At 43.9% G+C, this 23,480-nt stretch overlaps 1 protein-coding gene across 1 annotated transcript in view; it reads right to left on the reverse strand.

The window, feature by feature from the left end:
• LOC309568939 (receptor-type tyrosine-protein phosphatase H-like) overlaps positions 1-23,480 on the reverse strand; it is a gene marked incomplete at its 5' end in the record, with an annotated part of 1,053,085 nt that overhangs the window by 745,527 nt on the left and 284,078 nt on the right. Inside the window, 2 exons of the mRNA XM_082274706.1 lie at positions 3,862-3,952; positions 7,280-7,367. Of these exons, the coding sequence (XP_082130832.1) occupies positions 3,862-3,952; positions 7,280-7,367 (179 nt within the window). The remainder of the gene's footprint in view (positions 1-3,861; positions 3,953-7,279; positions 7,368-23,480) is intronic.

The following is a 23,480-nucleotide window of genomic DNA, read 5'->3' on the forward strand; positions in this document are numbered from 1 at the left end:
TCATGTTTAGATATGGCTTCTTTTTTGGCCTTTAGAGTTTTAGCCAGCAACGGTGAATGGCACGGTGGATTGTGTTCACCGACAATGTTTTCTGGAAGTATTCCTGAGCCCATGTTGTGAGTTCCATTACAGTAGCATTCCTGTATGTGATGCAGTGCCGTCTAAGGGCTCAAAGATCACGGGCATCCAGTATAGTTTTTCGGCCTTGACCATTACGCACAGGTATTGTTCCAGATTCTCTGAATATTTGGATGATATTATGCACTGTAGATGATGATAACTTCAAACTCTTTGCAATTTTTCTCTGAGAAACTCCTTTCTGATATTGCTCCACTATTTTCCGCCACAGCATTGGGCGAATTTGTAATCCTCTGCCCATCTTGACTTCTGAGAGACACTGCCACTCTGAGCGGCTCTATTTATACCCAATCATGCTGCCAATTTACCTAATAAATTGCAAATTGGTCCTCCAGCTGTTCCTTATATGTATATTTATCTTTTCCGGCCTCTTATTGCCACCTGTCCCAACTTTTTTGGAGTGTTTAGCTCTCATGAAATCCAAAATGAGCCAATATTTGTCATGCCATTTCAAAATGTCTCACTTTCAACATTTGATATGTTATCTATATTATATTGTGAATAAAATATAAGTTCATGAGATTTGTAAATTAGTCCATTCCTTTTTTTGTACAATGTCCCCACTTTTTTGGAATTAGGTTCTATCTATCTATCTATCTATCTATCTATCTATCTATCTATCTATCTATCTATCTATCTATCTATCTATCTATCTATCTATCTATCTATCTATCTATCTATCTATCTATCTATCTATCTATCTATCTATCTATCTATCTATCTATCTATCTATCTATCTACAGTATCTCACAAAAGTGAGTACACCCCTCACATTTTTGTAAATATTTTATTATATCTTAGAAATGACACTTTGCTACAATGTAAAGTAGTGAGTGTACAGCTTGTATAACAGTGTAAATTTGCTGTCCCCTCAAAATAACTCAACACACAGCCATTAATGTCTAAACCACTGGCAACAAAAGTGAGTACACCCCTAAGTGAAAATGTCCAAATTGGGCCCAATTAGACACTGTCCCTCCTCAGTGTCATGTGACTCATTAGTGTTACAAGGTTTCAGGTGTGAATAGGGAGCATTTGTGTTAAATTTGGTGTTATCGTTCTTACTCTCTCATATTGGTCACTGGAAGTTCAACATGGCACCTCATGGCAAAGAACTCTCTGAGGATCTGAAAAAAAATGTTGCTCTACTACAAAAAGATAGCCTAGGCTATAAGTAGATTGTCAAAACCCTAAAACTGAGCTGCAGCACTGTGGCCAAGACCATACAGTGGTTTAACAGGACAGGTTCCACTCAGAACAGGCCTCGCCATGGTGGACCAAAGAAGTTGAGTGCACATGCTCAGCATCATATCCAGAGATTGTCTATTGTCTTTGGGAAATAGACATATGAGTTTTGCCAGCGTTGCTGCAGAGGTTGAAGGGGTGAGGGGTCAGCCTGTCAGTGCTCAGACCATACGCCGCACACTGCATCAATTTGGTCTGCATGGCTGTCGTCCCAGAAGGAAGCCTTTTCTAAGAAAAATGCCCAAGAAAGCGAGCAAACAGTTTGCTGAAGACAAGCAGACTAAGGACAGGGATTACTGGAACCTTGTCCTGTGGTCTGATGAGACCAAGATAAAGTTATTTGGTTCAGATGGTGTCAAACGTGTGGCGGCAACCAGATGAGGAGTACAAAGACAAGTGTGTCTTGCCTACAGTCAAGCATGGTGGTGGGAGTGTCATGGTCTGGGGCTTCATGAGTGCAGCCGGCGCTGGGAAGCTACTGTTCATTATGGAACCATGAATGCCAACATGTACTGGGACATACTGAAGCAGAGTATGATCTACTCCCATCTGACACTGGGCCACAGGGCAGTATTCGAACATGATAATGACCCCAAACACACCCCCAGGATGAACACTGCCTTGCTAAAATAGCTGAGGGTAAAGTTGATGGACTGGCCAAGCATGTCTCCAGACCTAAACCCTATTGAGCATCTGTCATCATGGAGGAGTGGAAGCGGACTCCAGTGGAAACCTGTGAAGCTCTGGTGAACTCCATGCCCAAGAGGGTTAAGGCAGTGTTGGAAAATAATGAGGGCCACGCAAAATATTGACACTTTGGGCCCAATTTGGACATTTTAACTTAGGGGTGTACTCACTTTTGTTGCCAGCGGTTTAGACATAAATGGCTGTGTGTTGAGTTATTTTGAGGGGACAGCAAATTTACACTGTTATACAAGCTGTACACTCACTACTTTACATTGTAGCAAAGTGTCATTTCTTTAGTGTTGTCACATGAGAAGATATAATTAAATATTTACAAAAATGTGAGGGGTGTACTCACTTTTGTGAGATACTGTATATATATATATTGTGGGAGATTAGCTCGGTGGCGGGTATGGATGACCCCTTGGGGGGGTGCGTTTACACAGGGAGATAGCTGAGAAGTGGTTGCAAACAACAGTTTGGTTTATAAATAAATCCTTGCCACTGTGGGCGGCTACCTTCTCACACACAGGAACCTATCTAAGGAAGTCTGTCTCCAACCTACTGTTGGGCAAACTTTGCTGATCCTACAGCAGACACTCAATAGTCCATGTTTTTTCTTCACACAACAAATGTCTATTGAACATGTCCCTTTTCCTCTTCACATTGAACACATTCCTTTGTTTGTCTCTTCACATAGCAACCATTCCTTTGCTTGTCTCTTCACATAGCAAACAGTGCATTTATTTCTTTCCACATAGAAATAGTCCAAGACCTCACCTTGAGTAGTCTTCAGTCTTCATTAATTTCCCCTTCACACAGGAAATGTCCATTGGTTTCTTTTCACATAGAAACGATCCTTGAGTAGTCTTCACACTTGTTACCCTCCTCAGCGCACATCGCTTCAGGAGGTCTTCCCCATGCTCACACAGCCTCAGGGGGCACACATCTGACTGTCCTCCTCTACCCACACGGCGTCAGGAGGCAGCAATCCTTCTCCCATGCCCACACGGCGTCGGGAGGCACACATCTGACTGTCCTCCTCTCCCCAGCTTCACACAGAGTCAGGAGGCAGCCATCAATAGACTTCCTTTGGACAAATTATAGAGGCCTTAACTTCCTCATTCCGAACAGCTGAAGACCTTTCAACTTCCTTAAGCCGTCCTGGCTACCTGTGCAGCCGACACCCTATAGCAATTGGTGAATTTTCTAAACCAGGTGGAAATGTATCTCCTGTCTGTGACTACATCCACAGATTTACCTGACTTCCTGTCACAATATATATATATATATATATATATATATATATATATATATACATACATATATACACATAGCTCCCAACTGTCTCTGATTTGGAACAAAGTCCCTCTGTCCCTCTTTCCTCCTCATTTGTCCCTCATTTTGGTCTGATCGGTATGGTTGTATGTAAAATGCACTATTTATCTTTCAAAAAGTGTTTTCCAGTGCTAAACATTTCATCCAATTTCTAAATTGCTGCATTTGTAAAATTTCAAAAGGCAGTATGAAGGAAGAGTAGTGGTTAAAAAAAAAAAAAAAGCACTTGTGGGTTTAACTAAACATTTTTTTTTCAGATAATTCTTCTTTAAGGGGTGTGTGGCAGGGGTGTGTCCTATGCCTGCATACTTTTGCTAATAGATGTCCCTCATTCCCATCTCAAAGGGTTGACAGGTATGTATATATTAGTTATATTTAGTAGTCAATAATACAGTTATTGTTAGTTTTACTGTAAAAACTTTGTAGATTAATGCAGTCTTGTCTGTAGCTACTTACATGGAAGGACATTAGTAAATCGATTCTTTGCCCTGTTTTCTGGTAGTTCAGCTGCTCTTTTTAACTGTTCTGTTCCAATAGAGCTTAGTTCCTGTTGGCAAAACAAAAACTCAATAAAATAACATCAAATGATTGGTGATTTGAATAGAATAGGGAAAAATTAGAACCCCTGTCAGGTTTTAGCGCTATTTAGAGCTCTGTTAGAGAGATTTTCCCTTATTTTCTGTTCCTTTAACCACTTTACAACCGGAGGATTTTGCTGTCTTCCGTCCAGGCCACTTTTTGCGATTCGGCGCTGTGCGACTTCAACTGACAATTGCGCGGTCGTGCGACGCCGTACCCAAACGAAATTTACGTCCTTTTTTTCCCACAAACAGAGCTTTCTTTTGGTGGTATTTGATCACCTGTGCGATTTTTACTTTTTGCGCTATAAACAAAAAAAGAGCGTTTATTTTGAAAAAATAACAATATTTTTCACATTTTTTTATATGAAATTCCCCCCAAAAAAGATGTAAAAACCAATTTTTTTAAAAATTTTTGGCCAATTTGTTTTCTGCTACATATGTTTGGTAAAAAAAATCGCAATAAGCGTATTTTGATTGGTTTGCGCAAAAGTTATTGCGTTTACTAACAAAGGGAAAGATTTCTGTCATTTTTGGTGTTTTTTTTTTTTAACGCGTAATGGCGGCGATCTGCGATTTTTTTTGCGGGACTGCGACATTGCGGCGGACAGACCGGACCCCTGACTGACATTTTTGACACTTTTGGGGGTACCAGTGACATTACTGCAGTAATCAGTGCTATATATATGCACTGTTACTGTAAAAATGACACTGGCAGGGAAGGGGTTAATTTTATTGGAGAGGGAGGGGTTAATGTATGCCTGGTGCTTACTGACGTGTAGGGGGGGAGGTGACTGTGTGATTCATGGACAGATCGGATGTCCAGCTATGCTGAACACTCCGATCTGTCACTCCCTGTCACTATGGAGATCCGCCCGCTGTGTTTACACACAGCGGGCGGATCTCCAGACTCGATCCCCGACGATCGGGTAAGAGCAGCGGCGATCGCCGCTGCTCCTCCCCTGGCCCGACTCCCGCTGTGAATGAAAACAGCGGGAGCGAGCCTCCGGCGGCGCGCAAGCGCCGCCCAGAAGGGGAGGAGTCCAGTCACGTTAATACTACGTGGCTGGACGGGAACGAGCCACTCTGCCGCAGTAGTATTACTGTGAGCGGTTGCAGAGTGGTTAACCAGACAGGAATTGAGAACAAATCTGCATCTGGATACAGATAACAATAAAAAGCTAACAGAACATTGGGCATTCTCCTACTTGTCTTAAAAATTTTTATTTTTAGATCTATCAGTGTGGCTTTTCGAGAATTGTTCCCTCTCTTCCTGTCCTTGGGACAATTTTTTTTACAAGGCAGGACATGAAGTAATCTTTCCAACACAGTCTCCAGCTGCAGTAAAACCAAACAGAATTTCTAATCTTTATCCAGTCTATCTATAACTGTCAGCCTGTACCCCCTTACCCTTTGCAAAGCCATTATTGACGGCCATACTGCTGCTCCATCACCCTTTACCACAATTTTCCTATTTCTCTGTATCCCTTGACCTCTTATCTGAATTCCTTTCTTTCATCCTGCAGACTCCTCTATTCCATCACTTCAGGATCACTCTGCCACCCCCCCCCCCCCTCACCCTGCCCCTTACCTCAGGATCTACTTCAAAGTTCCATTATCAGTTAAAGCAGAAAAAGAGGGGTATGTCTTGATGTGTGACCTGTTTATTGGTGGGGCTTAAGGTGCCAGAAACTCAGTGTAGCTTCTAGGATGTAAATCTGGCCCTGGGTGTCCCCCAGGTTCAGTAATAGGACAGCTAATTGTTAACATATTCATAAATTAATAATTTGGGAGTTTGAGGTGGTTAGTAGTAGTAGTACCATTTCAGTGTTTGCAGATGACACCAAGCTATGTATTGAAAAAACCCCTACGAGAGTCTTTTATTTACAAGCTCACCTGCATGCTCTGTTTGATTGGACAACAACATGGCAAATGTGGTTTAATGTTGATAAATATCAAGTTATTCAACTGGGGGCTAAAAACACGCATGCATGTAATAGGGTGTTGTTGGCAGTCACCACTGCTCTTGAAACCTCTTGAGCAGGTTTCAGCATGGAAGTTAAAGTAGCAACACATTCACGCAAGCTGCCAGAAAGAAACATCTGCAAAAACTGATATCGAACTACTGATCTCATCCTCAATGCTGTTTATGAATAAATTGAACAAGGTCTGTCGCAGGGCTGAGCCTTGGGGGACCCCGCTTACCACCTCAGACCAGTCTGAGTATGCGCTGTTTATTACCACCCTTTGGACACGCCCTTTTAGCCAGTTCCGTATCCAAGAGCAAACCCTGCGGTCGATGCCTGCAGACCTTATTTTATAAATGAAGCGCTTGTGGGGAACTGTATCAAATGCATTAGCGAAATCCAGGTACACCACATACACTGGTCTCCCCCTATCTAGCTCACAGCTCACCTCCTTGTAGAATGTTAAGTGATTGGTTTGACAAGAACGCCCATTTGTAAACCCGTGCTGATTACTGCTGATGATGTTGTTGTCTTTAGCAAACTCTACGATATAGTCCCTTATCACCCCTCCAGAAGTTTACATACTATCGATGTCAGACCTATAATTTCCCGGGACATGCCTCTTCCCTTTTATGAATATCGGTATCACGTTAGCTTTCCTCCAATCCCCTGGTACAATTCCTGTCATAATACTGTCAGCAAAGATCAGGAACAGTGGTCTAGATATAATCTTACTAAGTTCTTTGAGAACTCTCGGATGTACGCCATCCAGACCTGGTGATTTATTTGTGTTAATTTTATCCAGCCTTTCCCTGATTTCACCCTCTGTTAGCCATAGCAGCAAGTCCTGTGTATTACTACTAACCATATATTCGTGGTCAGTGTACCCCTCCTTTTCCTGTGTAAAGACTGACGAGAAAAAAGCGTTCAGCGTGGTTTTGTTTAAAATTTTGTATTTTGTTAAACACATATTGTTGTTAACAATATACATTGTGGGAAAGGCCTATGGCCACACCACCCTGAATGTGCCAGATCTTGTCTAATCTCAGAAACTAAGCAAGGTAGAGTCTGGTTAGCACTTGAATAGGAGACATTGGGGGTAAGATTCTGGGGAGTGAGAGCTGCACTTGTTATATACCAATATCTCTTGTGCAGAGAATCTAGTTATAGTGTCATCAGCTAATTTACTGTATTCATCTGAGCCCAGAATTTTCACTTCTACTTTCATTCTCTATGTTAATCCAAAGCAATTCTATCTTTGCCCCCGAATTGGGCCATTGACCTGCGGGAAGGCTCAAGTAATCTACAGCTACCCTAAATTAGCCATACCTGATATTCTTCTGCAAATCCAAAGTCACTGTTTGCATGGTTATTTTCATAATGCTGTTTAAACCTTTCTTTCGATATGGTGTGGAATCTAGAACACAACAAAATATGCAAATCATTTACTCACACAATAAACAAAAAACAATGCTTACACCTTTATAAAAACTGATCAAACTATTACGAAAGAAAGCAAATTGAAAAATGTATGTGGCGGATTTTTACAAAAACTGGGACAGTAGCACAGAGCAGCATATTCACTAAGTTGTGGATAACAAGGAATCTATCTGCTCAGAGCAACTGTTTCTTTTCTCAATTTCTGTGAGCCAGATATCACATAAAGTTTACTTCTTCTGTAACTTCTGTACCTCTCTTTTTGATTTCTACATGTCACAGAAGGCTATTTTATCACAAACGTTGTATATATATTTGTAGCCCCAATCCACGGCACTTCCTGAACTACAGCTGCATGGACCAGGCTGTCATTGACAGTCACCAGCATGCTACAGTCACTCCCACACAGTCATTGCTGCAGCTGTTCCAGCTGTGTGAGGGTGGGGGGAGGGAGAAGATGCTGTAGAGCTGTGTGCAGCCAGAGGAAGTACCACCTACCACACAGGAAGACAGAGGAAGAGGAAAATGCACAGCTCCCAGCTGACCCTGGTTTAGAACAAGGTCCCTCTGTCTCTCTTTCCTCCTCATGTGTCCCTTATTTTAGTCTGATCTATATAGTTGTATTTTAAATGTATTTTGCTGTTTATTTTTCAAATAGTGTGTTTACAGTGCTAAACCTTTCATCCAAATTATAAATTGCTGCATTTGTAAATTTCAAAAGCCTAAATAAAGAAAAATCAGTGGTAAAAAAAAAAAAAAATAACACTTTTGGATTTAACTAATATTTTTTTGTATAGGTCTCCTTTAACCACTTTACCACTAGAGAATTTTGCTGTCTTACGTCTGGGCCACTTTTTGCGATTCGGCGCTGTGCGACTTTAACTGACAATTGCGCGGTCGTGCGACGCCATACCCAAACGAAATTTATGTCCTTTTTTCCCACAAACAGAGCTTTCTTTTTGTGGTATTTGATCATCTGTGCGATTTTTACTTTTTGCGCTATAAACAAAAAAATAGCGTAAATTTTGAAAAAACAACAATGTTTTTCACATTTTTTTTATATGAAATTCCCCCAAAAAAATTTAAAAATCTAAATTTTTTGAAATTTTTGGCCAATTTGTTTTCTGCTACCTATGTTTGGTAAAAAAATTCACAATAAGCGTATTTTGATTGGTTTGCGCAAAAGTTATTGCGTTTACTAACAAAGGGAAAGATTTCTGTCATTTTTGGTGTTTTTTTTTTTTAACGCGTAATGGCGGCGATCTGCAATTTTTTTTTGCGAGACTGCGACATTGCGGCGGACAGATCGGACCCTTGACTGACATTTTTGACACTTTTGGGGGTACCAGTGACATTACTGCAGTAATCAGTGCTATATATATGCACTGTTACTGTAAAAATGACACTGGCAGGGAAGGGGTTAATTTTATTGGAGAGGGAGGGGTTAATGTATGCCTGGTGCTTACTGACGTGTGTGGGGGGAGGGGACTATGTGACACAAGGACAGATCCAGGGTTCAGCTATGCTGAACCCTGCAATCTGACCCTGCCTGTCACTTAGGAGATCCGCCCGCTTGTGTTTACACAAGCAGGCGGATCTCCACACTAGATCCCCGACGATCGGGGAAGAGCAGCGGTGATCGCCGCTGCTCCTCCCCTGGCCTCACTCCCGCTGTGACTGAATAGCGAGAATGGTGAATGTCTGACGACGTAGTACTACGTCGTCAGACGATAATGAGCCACTTTGCCGCAGTAATATTACTGCAGGCAGAGGTAAAGTGGTTAAGGGGGCGTGGCATGGGTGTGTGTCCTATGCTTACATATATTTGCTAATACGTGTCCCTTGTTCCCATCTCAAAAAGTTGGAAGGTATGGGTAAATGCTGTTGCTGTGCAGCCTGCAAAAAAGGATAGTACCTGTTGGGAGGAGCAAGGACTTGTGGGAGACTTAGCATGTGCTGCAGATTGGCTCTGGAACTACAGATCCCAGCATTACAAGAGCTTTGCAGAGGAGGAAAATTAAGAAGTGTTCTGGGGCTTGGGGCAGTTGTTAGGAGGACATTGAATAAAGCACCCAATGTGGCAGCAGTCTGCTAGTGGGAAGTCTTGCCGCAGTGTTGGGGATGCAAAGAGGCCAAGGAGGACAGAGGACATTTCCTGGTCTATGGGAATGCAACTGTCAAGTCTGGTATCACTGCCAGGCCGTGGGGATTATGTCACTGCAGCTGGCATCACTGAGCCCCAGACAGGAAGTGGGAGGAGAGAAGTCAGTGTTGGTGTCGGTGGGAAGTTGGTGAGAGGGTGCTGGCCATAAACTACTACATTCTATTTAAAGAAACCGTATTTCCCACTTGGGACACCTTTCAGGCACTTGTTCCCAGTTTTTTAGGGGGATTTAAGTTTGGGTGCTCCATTAACGAATGTGGGTAGGGTAGGGTTTGCCAGAGACAGTCAGACCATTGCCCCCTGCATTGCTCATTAGACAGGACCTCCCATAGTATAAGAATTAGGGGGTCAGTCACTTGTTCATTAATAAGTTCAAATGTTCTTTTTTAACTGTTTCCATATTCTTGTTGAGATGTTTTTTTGCTGCTTTCTATTCCTTTGGTCTTTGCATATTGCTGCATTCAATATTCCCTCCCAATCATGGCTCGTCCAGAAGATCATTGACATCTGAAACCAGGGGACCCAAACATCAGTGGGTCCTTCATGGGTAATCGCTGCATAATACTATAATACTTTGCAATATCAATCAACATAAAAACCTTCATGAGCAGTGATTTTCAGTGGGCCACAGCCTCCCTCCTTCCACGGCACAACTTCCCATCAGCTTTGGCCTACACCACTAAGAAATGTGCAGAGCTTAAATAACTGTGCCAGAAGTATTGCCTTTTATACTCCCTTCTCATTGTAACACTGATCTGTACTGGCAGTTCAACAAAATACATTCACAGCTCATTTATCTAATCACAATATGATTATTTGAACTGTTCAGGGACCTAAAAACAGCATTTTTGCGACTGCATCACACATACATACATGTAAGTACAAACACGTACGTACATGTATATACAATATATACTGTATGTAGCACTGCCCCCTTGGGAGCTGCTGAGAATGTATTCCCCTGGGTTACCCATAGCAACAGTCTGTTAAACTTATCAATTTAAGTCTCCAGCTCAGTCAATGAACATTCCAGGGGTTTTGGTTTTTGTGTTTTATTTTGAACTGGGATGGGAGAAGGGATGAGTGGGATACTCCAACTTGAACTATGCACAATATTTAGGACAACTAGCTGTAGTGTATGCGGCAAGGCCGCTGCTTCACCTTGCCACTGAAGTGAAAACCTGGCTTCCCACCCAAAGATGCCCTGTCACATGTGCCCTTGGCTTTATCACCAATCCCAGGATGCACCGCTCTTGTGCCCACCCACTGGGACAGCCACAAAAGCAGTGTGCCATTGACTGGGTGGGGGCACTCCCTCAGACCAAATGAATCACACCCTGGACACATGTAACAGGCAAAACTAACAATTAGGATTCCCTGATAAGCAGACAGAGCAAACTACACTTTACCTGCCTAGCACTTATCTTGGAGGGTGCTTCATCCACCCCCCACCAAAAATGTGCCATGTCCCATTGGCTCTGGGGCAGATGCCCCCTACAAAAAATTCCTACCGTAAAAATCCACGGAGTATTCCACGAACTTGGAGAGAGGGAAAAGGGAAAGAACAAATATACAGTACAATCAATAATTTAAGGTGAAAAAATAGATATATCTCTGCTGTACATTATGATACATATCAGGTGCATTAACATAATGCACCCCCCACCAAACAAAACTCTGTCTGGTGAGTTACATGGCATCCTAACTGACTACAACTCTACTTTGCTTGACAACCTGTAAAGGAAAATATTAGGCACTTCTGCAGTGTACACTCTAAACAACCACATTCCTGACTGATTTCAGTGAGAAGACCCTCTCCACAGAGGCGGCCTTCTCATCCAACATCCCTAACTACGAAGCTTGGTAGCAGTCTTGACCCGGCATTCAGCTCGCTTCTTTAAGGCGACCCTGGACACTGCCACTGACTACCTACAACAGTTCAGCAACTGGCGTCTGCAGTGTCCTGTTCTTCAGCGACACTCAGCACCAGTTCCTTCTTCCCACAGGAACCTCGTTGCCAGAGCCTGGCCAACCCACCAGTCCTGTGAGAAGTGATAATTTCTTCAGGGGGCCCCCGGCGCCAGAGCAATGCATCCAATGCAGCTCTCTCTCAGCTTAGCCTGCATGGAAGTTACTGTAAAGCAGACCGTGCCTCCCAGCTTGTACGCATCCGCCATCCTTTCTTGTACCAGGCTCCAACTGCACCTCCATCACTCTGAGCCAGCTGACCCTCTTTGCTAGTCCATAGAATTGTTCCGCTGTTGAATGCACGGCCAACATTTCTCTTCTTAGCACTTGTACAAGCAAGACTCCCCATACTGTATTCGAAAAATCTCCCACTGTTGTTAAATGCATGGTCAACAGATTTCTGTACAGAATCCACTTTGCCACTATTTTTGAAGAATGTCCCGCTGTCATTGGATGCACGGTCAACATTTTCCAGCATTGCTCTAGCACACACATGGCTCCTGGCACACTGTTCCACATGCCCTGGGCCACCATTTTCTCCGTCCACACTTGCACCATTTACTGTTAAGCAGGCACAGTCCATTTTCACAGTAAGATGCATTTGTCCTGCTCTCCAGCACATTACTTGAGCAAACAATTTGCGATTCTGACAGGAATTATTTAGTTGCCACAGGCAACCTTTCTTGTGCATTTGACTCTTCATCCGACTCTCCCTATCTCCTGTAGAGCAGGCCTCACACTTCTTTTGAGCATTAAAACACAGTCTTTGTGAGAAAAATTAAATTTTTCCAAATTTTCTGCGGCCATTGCCGTTAGCAACCATTCTTACTTGCGGTGTATGCTGACTCCTGTCCACTGACTCTCCCTGGAGTGGTCCCCTTTCTGGCAGACCCCTGGCAAGCTCCCTGGTACTCACGGACACTGTTTTTCCTCAGGTTGCTCTGCCACTTGCTCCACCGTCAGTTTCCTTCGGACCGCACAACACTTCTGGTCCACTAGGCCGACCCCCTGTGACCACCATCCACAGCAGCAGAAGGACAGACAAATGTCACCCTCCTTCTGGGACCTGGCTTCCCACCCAAAGACGCCCTGTCACATGTGCACTTGGCTTTTATCACCAATTCCAGGATGCACCACTCTTGTGCCCACCCACTGGGACAGCCACAAAAGCCAGTGTGTCATTTGCTGGGTTTCCTCCACTGTCCAATAGGCTCCCCTATTGGATACAGTGGGGACAGATGGGGCTAGCCGAAGATCAACGCACCTGAAAATAAAATGGCCGTGGCTGGCCCGGCAGGTACACATGGCCGCTCGGGAAAGCCTGTACAAGCTCGGCCATTCTCGGGCAGATGGCGCATGTGCGGCACCATTTTTAAATGCAAGGCACCTCACCAAACAGTAAGTGAGACCCTCTGCAGCCCCTCCAGGAGAATCTCCTGTACCATGCCCGCAGCACTGAATATTCTGTACTATGCCCGCAGCACTGCCTCTCCTGTACCATACCCACAACTCTGCATGTACAATGCCCACAGCCCTGCATCATGCCCGCAGCCCTGCATCTCCTACAGCATACCCGCAGCCCCTGCATCTCCTGCACCATGCCCGCAGCCCCTGCATCTTCTGTACCATGTCCGCAGTCCCTGCATCCCCTGCACCATGCCCACAGCCCATGCATCTCCTGTACCCTGTCCGCAGCCCCTGCATCTCCTGCATCATGCCCGCAGCCCCTGCATCTCCAGCACCATGCCCTCAGCCCCTGCATCATGCCCGAAGCCTCTGCATCTCCTGTACCATGCCCCCAACCCCTGCATAATCCTGTACCATGCCCGCAGCCCCTGCATCTCTCTCTTATTTGTTACAAATATTTTTTTCCTCTTTGTGTATGTTTAGGTGACCAGGGGGACGAGGGGTAAGGATTGGGGGGGGGGGCACAAGATTAGCTCGCTTAGCTGAACACCTAGGGCCGGCCCTGCTTGCAGGTATGCCTATCAGCTGCCGCACTGATTTATATATTCTGACAGCAACAGCGTTTGCGCTCAGTATATATGGAAATCTACAATGGCAGAGCTGTAGGAGGTGATTTCACCACTGCAGTTAAAAAGATCATATATGTCTAAGAAACCCAAACGTAAAACCATTTCTCTACTATATAACATCCTGTAGCACCCTACAAGGTAGGTGCTAGGTAAAAGCTTAGTGGGCCTTGGCTGCCTAGCAGCAGGGCCATAATTTTCAGCTGGGCTGTCATGTCTCCCAGGTGTGGCTGCTTAGAGGGGAGTCTCCCCACTGGCTCCATGAGAGGATTTTAATTGGGGAGTGGAGGAAACCCAATCAGTGCTTCATTCAGGCCTGTATCTACCCCAGAAGGCAGATTCTGCCACAGAGGATTCTGGGAGGGGGTATAAGTTTGAGGGGAACGCAGAATCACAGGAGGGAGGCTACGGCTGTCTCTCCTCCTGTCAGAAGGATCGGGTGGCTGCCTGAGAGTCCAGAGAGAGAGCTGAGCTGCAGAGAGGATCCGGTGTGCCGAGGACCAGTGGAGATAGAGGGGTACAGTTCCAGGAAAGCATGCCAAGTTCGTGAGTACTGTGAATTGCCCTTGAGGGTCTGCCTGAAGTATAGAGGGGACCACTCCGGGGAAGGTCTCAGGGATCCAGGAGCCAGCTAGTGACAAGGGGGTGCCTAGTGAGATGATCCTGAAGTGTTAGAGGGGGTGCCTAGCAAGAGGACCCTGAAGTGTTAGAGGGGGTGGCTAGTGAGAGGACCCTGAAGTGTAGAGGGGGCACCAGCGGTTGGGCCCTGAAGAGTTAAGTGTACAGTGTTAAGAGTTGCAGCAGCACAAGCAGTTACAAGGAGTTACCTCAGTCAGTGAAGGGCTGGAGGGAGCTGTCCAGTGGACTTTTGAGCTAAACAGAGTGTCAGGAGTCAAATGTCATACAGTCCTGGATCTTCTTAATAGTCAAAGTTTCAGTTCAGCAGTACAGTATCTTCAAGCGCCAGGGAGCGTTGGCCGGCATTCAGCTGGCGTCAAGACATCGCTAACGGGCATTTTTCTGTAGTGTCCCAGTTGAACCTAGTTGAGCCAGAGGAGTATCCCACTCATTCCCTTCTCCCATCCCCATTACGAAATAAACAAAACAAACCAAAGATGCCGGAATGGTCATTGTCTCAGTTCTCACACTTGGGTTTTCAACTTAAATGTTTTGGAAGTGTTACCGGTAACAATGGCAGAACCATATCAGGTCCAATGCCTGGAAATATTGCTACAATCTTAAATGGTAAAACCCACTTTACCAAAAACCAAAGCCATGATCAAGTGGGAAAGGGACCTTAACAGGACATTCACCCCCCTAGATTGGCAACTTGCCGTAAAACTAGCAGATCGAGCCTCGCACTGCACTAGCCACAAAGAAACAGCCATTAAAATCATGACCCCTTGGTACTACACCCCATATCGATTATTTAAATTATCACCCTCATACCCTCCCCTATGCTGGCAGGGATGCAGACAGATTGGAACAATCTACCAATATTAATTTCACGATGAGTTGGCGCGAGTGGGATAAATCTCAGAAAGGGGCTCAGACTGAGCTACCAATAAATGCCAAAGGAGGCTCCTAAGATGAGATGTAGTGGGAATAATCATACAATATATACCGCTGATGAAAAGAAGGCAAGTGAATACTAAAAAAACAATCCGATTCCTAAAACAATCTGCAAAACTGTCTTCAATATATATATATTGCAATAATGGGTCCAATGTATCTAACTAGTAGCAACTCCACCTACATGACCAATAAAAAATATATGCCGACTATGGCAGGAATCGTATATGGTGCGAATCCTAAAATTCGGACAAATTCCTAGCACCAATTTATATATAAATCTTCAATATATGTTCTAAAATAACTATTCCAGGTAAGTATTCAAAATAGGTCTCTGACCGAAGTCCACTGTAAAATCACACAGAGAAATGGCTAAATAGTCGCACCAAGCGACTAAAATCGCAAGGAAAAAAAAAATTTAAAAACAATGGATGAGCTAATAGACCAAAATTCACAGTTGTCTAAAATAATGCAATATTATCAGATAAGATGATCCTTAAAAACTAATAAAAGGTGGTGTAAATAAATCGGTCAGTGCATGTATTTCTTAAATATCCATAAATATATAAAAGGTGACAGGATATTAAAGGTGAAATAAAATCAATAAATATTCCATATGCATTCTAAATATGTAGAAAAATAGTATAAGTGAATAAATACATAAATATTTCGTAAGCATAAATAGCACTCAAGTGCGGTGATCAATAATGAATAAATAAATTCTTGTGCAATTAACAGTCCATGTGCATAAATATATAAATCTAGTGCAATAAGCAGTCCATATGTAATAAATGAGGTAAGTGCGGTGATAAAGTGAAGTTCATCCGTGCACCGGGTGTAATTAAGTGACAATTAGTGCTTCTCTAGAACAATAATGTGGATATCCAGTGCTGTGATCCGGAGTGAGCTGTGATAATATAGGCGCAGTGGCCGCTCACCTCACTGCACCTTTTAAGGCGCTTTTAGGCTGATCTCTGACCCTGGGGGTGGGATGCTGGGCTACTCCAATAGCTTAAGATACTCCAACCTCCACTCTCTCATCCACCGATATCAATCCCGGATTAGTTCCAACGGTACCAGTGTTATCCCAAAATAAAAGAGAATGATGCCCAATCGTGAAGCATGTAAACACTCGCTTTATTATTAAAATCAGGGAAAGACACTCACATTTTGATAGCAATAAACAGGCAGAGACGATAAAGGTTGTCGCACTCCTGCGGTATGATTCCTGGGTACTTCCGGTTACGGCCGTCAACCGGAAGTCAACGTCACCCAATGCCTCCCGACGCGTTGCGTCACAGATCACGTGACTTTTTCAAGGGGACAATCTACCATTGTCTATGGTCCTGCCCCAACCTAATTAGCCTGGAATCAAATCTTCAAATTGGTAAGCTCTTGTACAGGTCTAATACACAAACAGGACCCTGCACTAACAATACTAGGCCTGGGCATGGATAAAATTCCTCTGGACCTCAGAACAGTCACCTTACACATTCTCATGTCGACCCGCCTGCTAATTTTGAGAAACTGGAAATCCACAACCACTCCCAACCGATCCGATCCGACGTAATAAATGTCGTTAATCAAAACTGTGTTCTTGAGCATCTTGAGTTCATGAAACATACATTTGCATGGTCCATCTGGCGCAAGAATGTAATCGAAACTAACTGAATTTACATAACGAAGAAGCTACCAACCAGGGTCACCTATGGTAACTATGGTAATTATGGCAAATATGGTAATTATAACAATAATGGCAATTATGGCAATAATGATGCCAACACGACACTAAAGGAGAGGACATTGGAACGGGCCCCCCCCCCTAGGGGTCGTTAAGGTCCCTGGTACAGGATGCTCCCATTGGGGTACCTGGGGCCGAACCACCCCTGTGGAGGGATCTCCACACTCTGACATGCAAAATTTCTCCAAGTAATACTCTGTCCTCCCTCGCTATCCTCTCCGTTGTAACTCTCACATACCAAGCGACTATCTCTCGGTATATCTGTAGTTCCAACCTGAAGCATATCCTTATCATGATCGCTCACCCCTACCTGTTCATTCCCCCTTGTTATGTTTAGAGATGTCGCGAACATAAAATTTTCCGTTCGCGAACGGGAATTTCCGCAAATGTTTGCGAACGGGCGAACCGGGCGAACCTCCATAGACTTCAATAGACAGGCAAATTTTAAAACCCACAGGGACTCTTTCTGGCCACAATAGTGATGGAAAAGTTGTTTCAAGGGGACTAACACCTGGATTGTGGCATGCCAGAGGGGGATCTATGGCAAAACTCCCATGGAAAATTACGTAGTTGACGCAGAGTTGGGTTTTAATCCATAAAGGGCATAAATCACCTAACATTCCTAAATTGTTTGGAATAATGTGCTTTAAAACATCCAGTGTGTGTATACGATCAGGTATGATGTTGTATCGATCAGGTAGTGTAAGGGTTACGCCCGCTTCACAGGGACAGACCAAACTCCCCGTTTAACGCACCGCAAACAGTCCATTTGCACAACCGCAAACTCCCCATTTGCACAAGGTTGGATACCAAGCTAGCCATGTCCTGTTCCTTGTCCTCACTGACGTCATTGAAGGTCCCTTCCTCCACCCAGCCACGTACAACAGCAAGGGTCCCCAAAAGGTGACAACAAGCCCCCTGGGATGCCTGCTGTGGTTGGTGTTCCACCTCCTCAAAGCCACCTTACTCCTTTTCTTCAGACTGCTCTCTCTGCGTTGCCGCAGGTCCAGCAATCGATGATGATAAGGCTGCTTCTGGTGGTGATGGTGACCACAACTCTTCCTCTTCATGCTCATCTACGGCCTGATCCAGCACTCTTCGCAGGGCACACTCCAGAAAAAACGCATATGGGATAAGGTCGATGATGTCGCCTTGGGTTTGACTTACCAGGTTTGTCACCTCCGCAAAAGGACGCATGAGCCTACAGCCATTGTGCATGAGCGGCCAAAAAATACCCAGTTCCGCAGAGGCTGTCCTCTTTTTTTAAATTAAAAAAATCTGTTCTTACCAGTTTAATCTCTGTTTTGTCCCCTATCAGGGGCCGGTGTATGGAATAGATTTTAGGAAACAGGAGATGGAAAAAGATGGTTGGTCAGTCCTCTTACTTCCAATTTGGGGCACTGTGCATGCACCGTGCAATGTACTGTGCCACCCTATATGAGTGGTGTGCACACAGTACAGTCTGTGGGCCTGTGGCCTCTCACACACAGGCAGGCAACTGCAATATATATATATATATATATATATATATATATATATATATATATACATATATAAAGATATAAGCAGACTGATGTACCAGCCCTAAAAAGGGCTTTTTGGGGTGCTGTCAGGACGCTCTACTGACAGCAGATGAGTCTTTGAGGACTGGAGTGGACACAGAACACTGGCCTAGCTATTAATTCAGCAGCAGCAGCAATCTCCCTGCTCTAACTAACACTGCAGCTTCAGAATATTAGTGATACTATGCGTGCAAGGTACTGTGCCACCCTATATGAGTGGTGTGCGCATAGTACAGTCTGTGGGCCTGTGGCCCTCTCACACACGGGCAGGCAACTGCAATATATATATATATATATATATATATATAAAAAGCAGACTGATGTACCAGCCCTAAAAAGGGCTTTTTTGGGGTGCTGTCAGGACGCTGTCCTTACAGCAGATATGTCTTTGAGCACTGGAGTGGACACAGAACACTGGCCTAGCTATTAATTCAGCAGCAGCGGCACTCTCCCTGCTCTAACTAACACTGCAGCTTCAGAATGAATCTAAGATGGATGCTGTCCTTGCTTTTTTATAGGAGATGGGAGGGTCTGGGAGGGAGGGTATGCTGATTGGCTGGAATGAGTCTGCTGACTGTGAGGTACAGGGTCAAAGTTTGCTCAATGATGACGTATAGGGGGCGGACAAAACATTGCATATGTTCGCCCGCCGCGGCGAACGTGAACAAGCGATGTTCGCCGGCAACTGTTCGCCGACGAATAGTTCGGGACATCTCTAGTTATGATGTTGTACTGGTTATTGTCATAAAACTCATATGAACCAGTTGTTGTTGTATTTTCGTACTACATATTGTACATGTTACTGTTTCATTTTCTTTTGTTTTCATTTAATTTTGTATTGCCTATATCAGGGGTCCGCAAACTATGGCCCTCCAGTCATTCAGGAACAACAATTCCCATCATGCCTAGTCATGTCTGTGTATGTCAGAGTTTTACAATGCCTCATGGGATGTGTAGTTCCGCAACAGCTGGAGGGCCGTAGTTTGAAGATCCCTGGCCTATACCTTCAATAAAAATGTACTTTGAAAAAAAAACATAAAAACCCATGAAAGAAAAAAAACAACAAAAAAAAAAAACAGAGCATATATGGCGAAGCATAGGGGAATGGGGTGGACACAGAGGGAGGATCTCCCCTACGCTTTGCCATATATTTTTAACCCCTTTCTTGGCAGAGATTTCTTCATCCACGGCGATCGATGCGAATGGAGGAATCTGCTATGTTCTATTTTTTTTTCCTTCAGCCCATGGAGTGCATTAAAAAAAGAACATTGCATGTATGCCCATCATTAGAAGTGGGTTGGTTGGTCTAAGTTGGGAGGTCTAATAGTGGGCATACCACACATTTTTAACCCCTTTCTTGGCAGATATTTCTTCATCCACATCGATCAATGTGAATGGCGAAATCTGTTAGGTTCTCTTTTTTCGTTCAGCTCACTCTACAATATATGCCCAACAAGGACCAGCAACGTACTGGTACATCGCTGGACTTTGATTGGACATACCAGGATGCTGCCTGGATGATTTAGGTATCATCTTGGTATCGTTTTTTACAGCCAGCGGTCGGCTCTTATGTAAAAGCGGTCCTAGTGGATAATTAGCTGCTAGACTGCTTTTACAAGAAGTGGGTGGGGACATCCCCCCCCTCCCGCCACCTTTCACGGTTTTCTCTGGCTTTCCTGTCCCACTGGGTAACCCGAGACTGCAGCCAGTGGTTCCATCATCTGACCATTGAGCTGATTGAATGGCTCCAATCATCTCTATGACCTAAGATACCGGAAGCTATGAGCATTTCATGACTTCAGATATAAACAGCACCATTGGGAAATTGGGAAAGCCTCTTATCACACCAATCTTGGTGTGGTGAGATGCTTTAAGGGCAGAGGAGAGATCTAGAGTCTAATAGTCCCCAATTTTTTTTATAAAAAAGAGTACCTGTCACTACAGATTGCTATCATAGGGGATATTTAAATTCCCTGTGATAACAATAAAAATGATAAAAAACAAAAAGAAAAAAAAGAAAGGAAAGGTGTCAAAATAACATAAAGCAAAATAAATCATAATAAAAAAAAGTTCAAGCACCCCTTTCCCCCCATGTTTGCGTGCAAAGGCACACGCAAGCATCGGTCTAGTGTCATATGTAAACAGCAATTGCAGCATGCATGTTAGTAGTGTGGGTGAGCTTCGAGTTCGAGTCGAACATTGGCTGTTCGCTCGTTCATCGAACAATGAACAAATGTGCTTCTTTGCCAGAACTTCGAGTTCCCGCATTATCATGGACTCTCTGACTTCTGAATTCCAATAAATAAATCACTGGCTGGCAGGAGGAATTGAACTCACAGCTCTTATCATTGCCAGCCTGGTATTCTACCACCTATGCCACCAAGCCTGCTTAAGCTAAATACACTCTCCCTAACTTTTATCTCATGCACTGTGTGTAGGGTGATATAGGAGTTTTTTAGGCAGGGAAATTGTATTCAGCCTAACTGTATTTGATGGTGGCGTAGCTGGTAGAATACCAAACCTGTAAATGCGATGGTTGTGAGATTGAATCCCTTGGCCAGCGGGTGATTTATAAGTGGAAATTAATAATATATTGCTAGCAGGGAAACATATTTTTGTGATTTTTTAGTTTGTTGCGATCAAAGTTATTGATATGTATATATATATATATATATTGTGACAGGAAGTCAGGTAAATCTGTGGATGTTGTCACAGACAGGAGATACATGTCTGCTTGGTTTAGACAATTCACCAATTACTATAGGGTGTCGGCTGCAAAAGCCAGCAGGAAGGTTTAAGGAAGTTGAAAAACCTTCAGCTATTCAGAATGAGGAAATTAAGGCCTCTATAATTTGTCCAGAGGAAGTCTATTGATTGCTGCCTCCTGACGCTGTGTGAGTAGAGAAGGACAGTCAGACGTATGCCTCCTGAAGCTGTGTGAGCATGGGAGAGGAAATGCCTCCTGAAGCGATGCGCGCTGAGGAGGGTAAAAAGTGTGAAGACTTCTCAAGGTGAGGTCTTGGATTGTTTTCTATGCGAAGAGAAAAACAAAGGAATGTTTTCTATGTGAAGAGAAAAGGGACATGTTCTATGTGAAGAGAAAAGGGACATGTTCTATGTGAAGAGAAAAACCAATGGATGTTTTCTATGTGAAGAGAAAATTAACTATTTCTATGTGAAGAGAAAATAAATGGACTATTGATGGTCTGCTGTAGGATCAGCAAAGTCTGCCCAACAGTAGGTTGGGGACAGACTCCTTAGGTAGGTTCCTGTGTGTGAGAAGGTAGCCGCCCACAGTGGCAAGGATTTATTTTGTGTTTTATTTTATTTTTGATGTTTTTGATGCTTGCACTTGTGTGAAGAAAATTGCAAGAATAAAACCTTACACTGTTGTTTTCAACCACTTCTCGGCTATCTCCCTGTGTAACGAACCCCCCCAAGGGGTCATCCACACCCGCCACCGAGCTAAATACCTCACATATGGTGGAGGTATGCATTGGGCAGAAGCAGAGATCCCTGCAAAGAAGTTCATCTGTTCTATGAACTTTGTGTGGTGCATGAGATTTCACAATCTGTGTGTGCAGGAGAGGAGATCCTGAAAGAGAGAAAAACTACTTGTTTTAAAGAGACAATGGTCTCAAAATTTTTGATGGACTTTGTTTTGTCTGGTGCATGAGACTGCACAAACTGTGTGTGTAGGAAAGGAGATCCTGCAAGAGAGAGAAAAGCTACTTGCTTTAAAGAGACAGTGGTCTCAACATTTTTGCTGGACTGTGAAAAATTTATTGTGGAGTTATTGAAGATGGGGCGGTCAAAATGCCTTAAAGATGCAAAGATAGCTGAAATGAGAGACCGAATTCTATGGATGAAGGGGATATTAACACAGGAACGAGCCCCATCCATGCCTGAACAGAGTCTGCTAAAGAGAAAGGTTGTTGTCCCTAGCAACACTCAGGCAAATGCGGATTTTCAGCGGAGCTTTGCAGCTCCACAACAGGCTCACCAAGAGAGCATGGCAGGCTGGAAACAGAGATGCCAGCAGCCAATGGAGGCCATCAGTTTGGAGGAAACCGAGTATGTGTGCAGGGCTGAGATGGATGCCTTGCAATGGAAAATGGAAGAAAGGGAACAAGCCCTGGAGTTGCTTAAGATGGAGCATAGAAACTTGCAGGCTCACGTGTTTGCAGTGGGAAGAATCCACTGCTCTTCTTTTTTCCGAGTTACAAAAACTTAGAGAGACTATAATGGAGAAAGATACCATCCTCATGGAAAAGGAAATTGAAGTTCAGACTTTGCAGAAGCAAAGTATGGGTGATATGTTGGAGTTGCGTAATCAGCTGGAAAAAAGTCTTCAGTCTTTGGAAGCTACAAAAATAGACCTGCAGGATGTGCAGGAACAGAATGTCTCTCTGAAAATGACATGGTCTCTCAGCTACAAGGAGAAAAATGAGAGAGAGGCTAAATTACTGAGTACTGTGTATGAGCTCACCACTTTAAGCAATGTGGTAGATAAATTACGTACGGACTGTGAAAGTTGGAAAGATGAAGCCCAACATATCCAGCAGCAGCTAAAGAAGAAAGAAGCCTGTGTGGCAGAATTACAGTCTCATTCCCAGAAACTAGCCAATGAGGTGAAGGCTCTTATGCAGGGAAAAGAAGATTCTGAACACAAGAGAAAAAAAGTAGAGGCACAGCTGCAGGAATCGCAAGTCAAAGTGTCAGAAGGTGACCGATTGTGTGCTAAGCTGTCAGAGAAGGCAAACTGACTGCAGGTTGAGTTGGACAATGTCACAAATCAGCTTTCTCAAGCAGACAGCAAATCTAGAGAAATTGCCAAAGATTTCTCTATCTTGGAATCGCAGCTGCAAGACCCTCAGGAACTCTTACAGGAAGAGAGGTGTCAAAGGCTGAGTTTTAGCACAAAGCTCAAACAAATGGAAGATGAGAAAAATGGCGTCCTGGAACAATTAGAAGAGGAGGAGGAAGCAAAGAAAAACCTATCAGAGCAAGTTGCAACACTGCAAGCTCAGATGGCGGATATGAAAAAACGCAT

Source organism: Pelophylax lessonae (genome assembly GCF_965119305.1).
Source record: "Pelophylax lessonae genome assembly, chromosome: 12".
Lineage (NCBI taxonomy): Eukaryota > Metazoa > Chordata > Amphibia > Anura > Ranidae > Pelophylax > Pelophylax lessonae.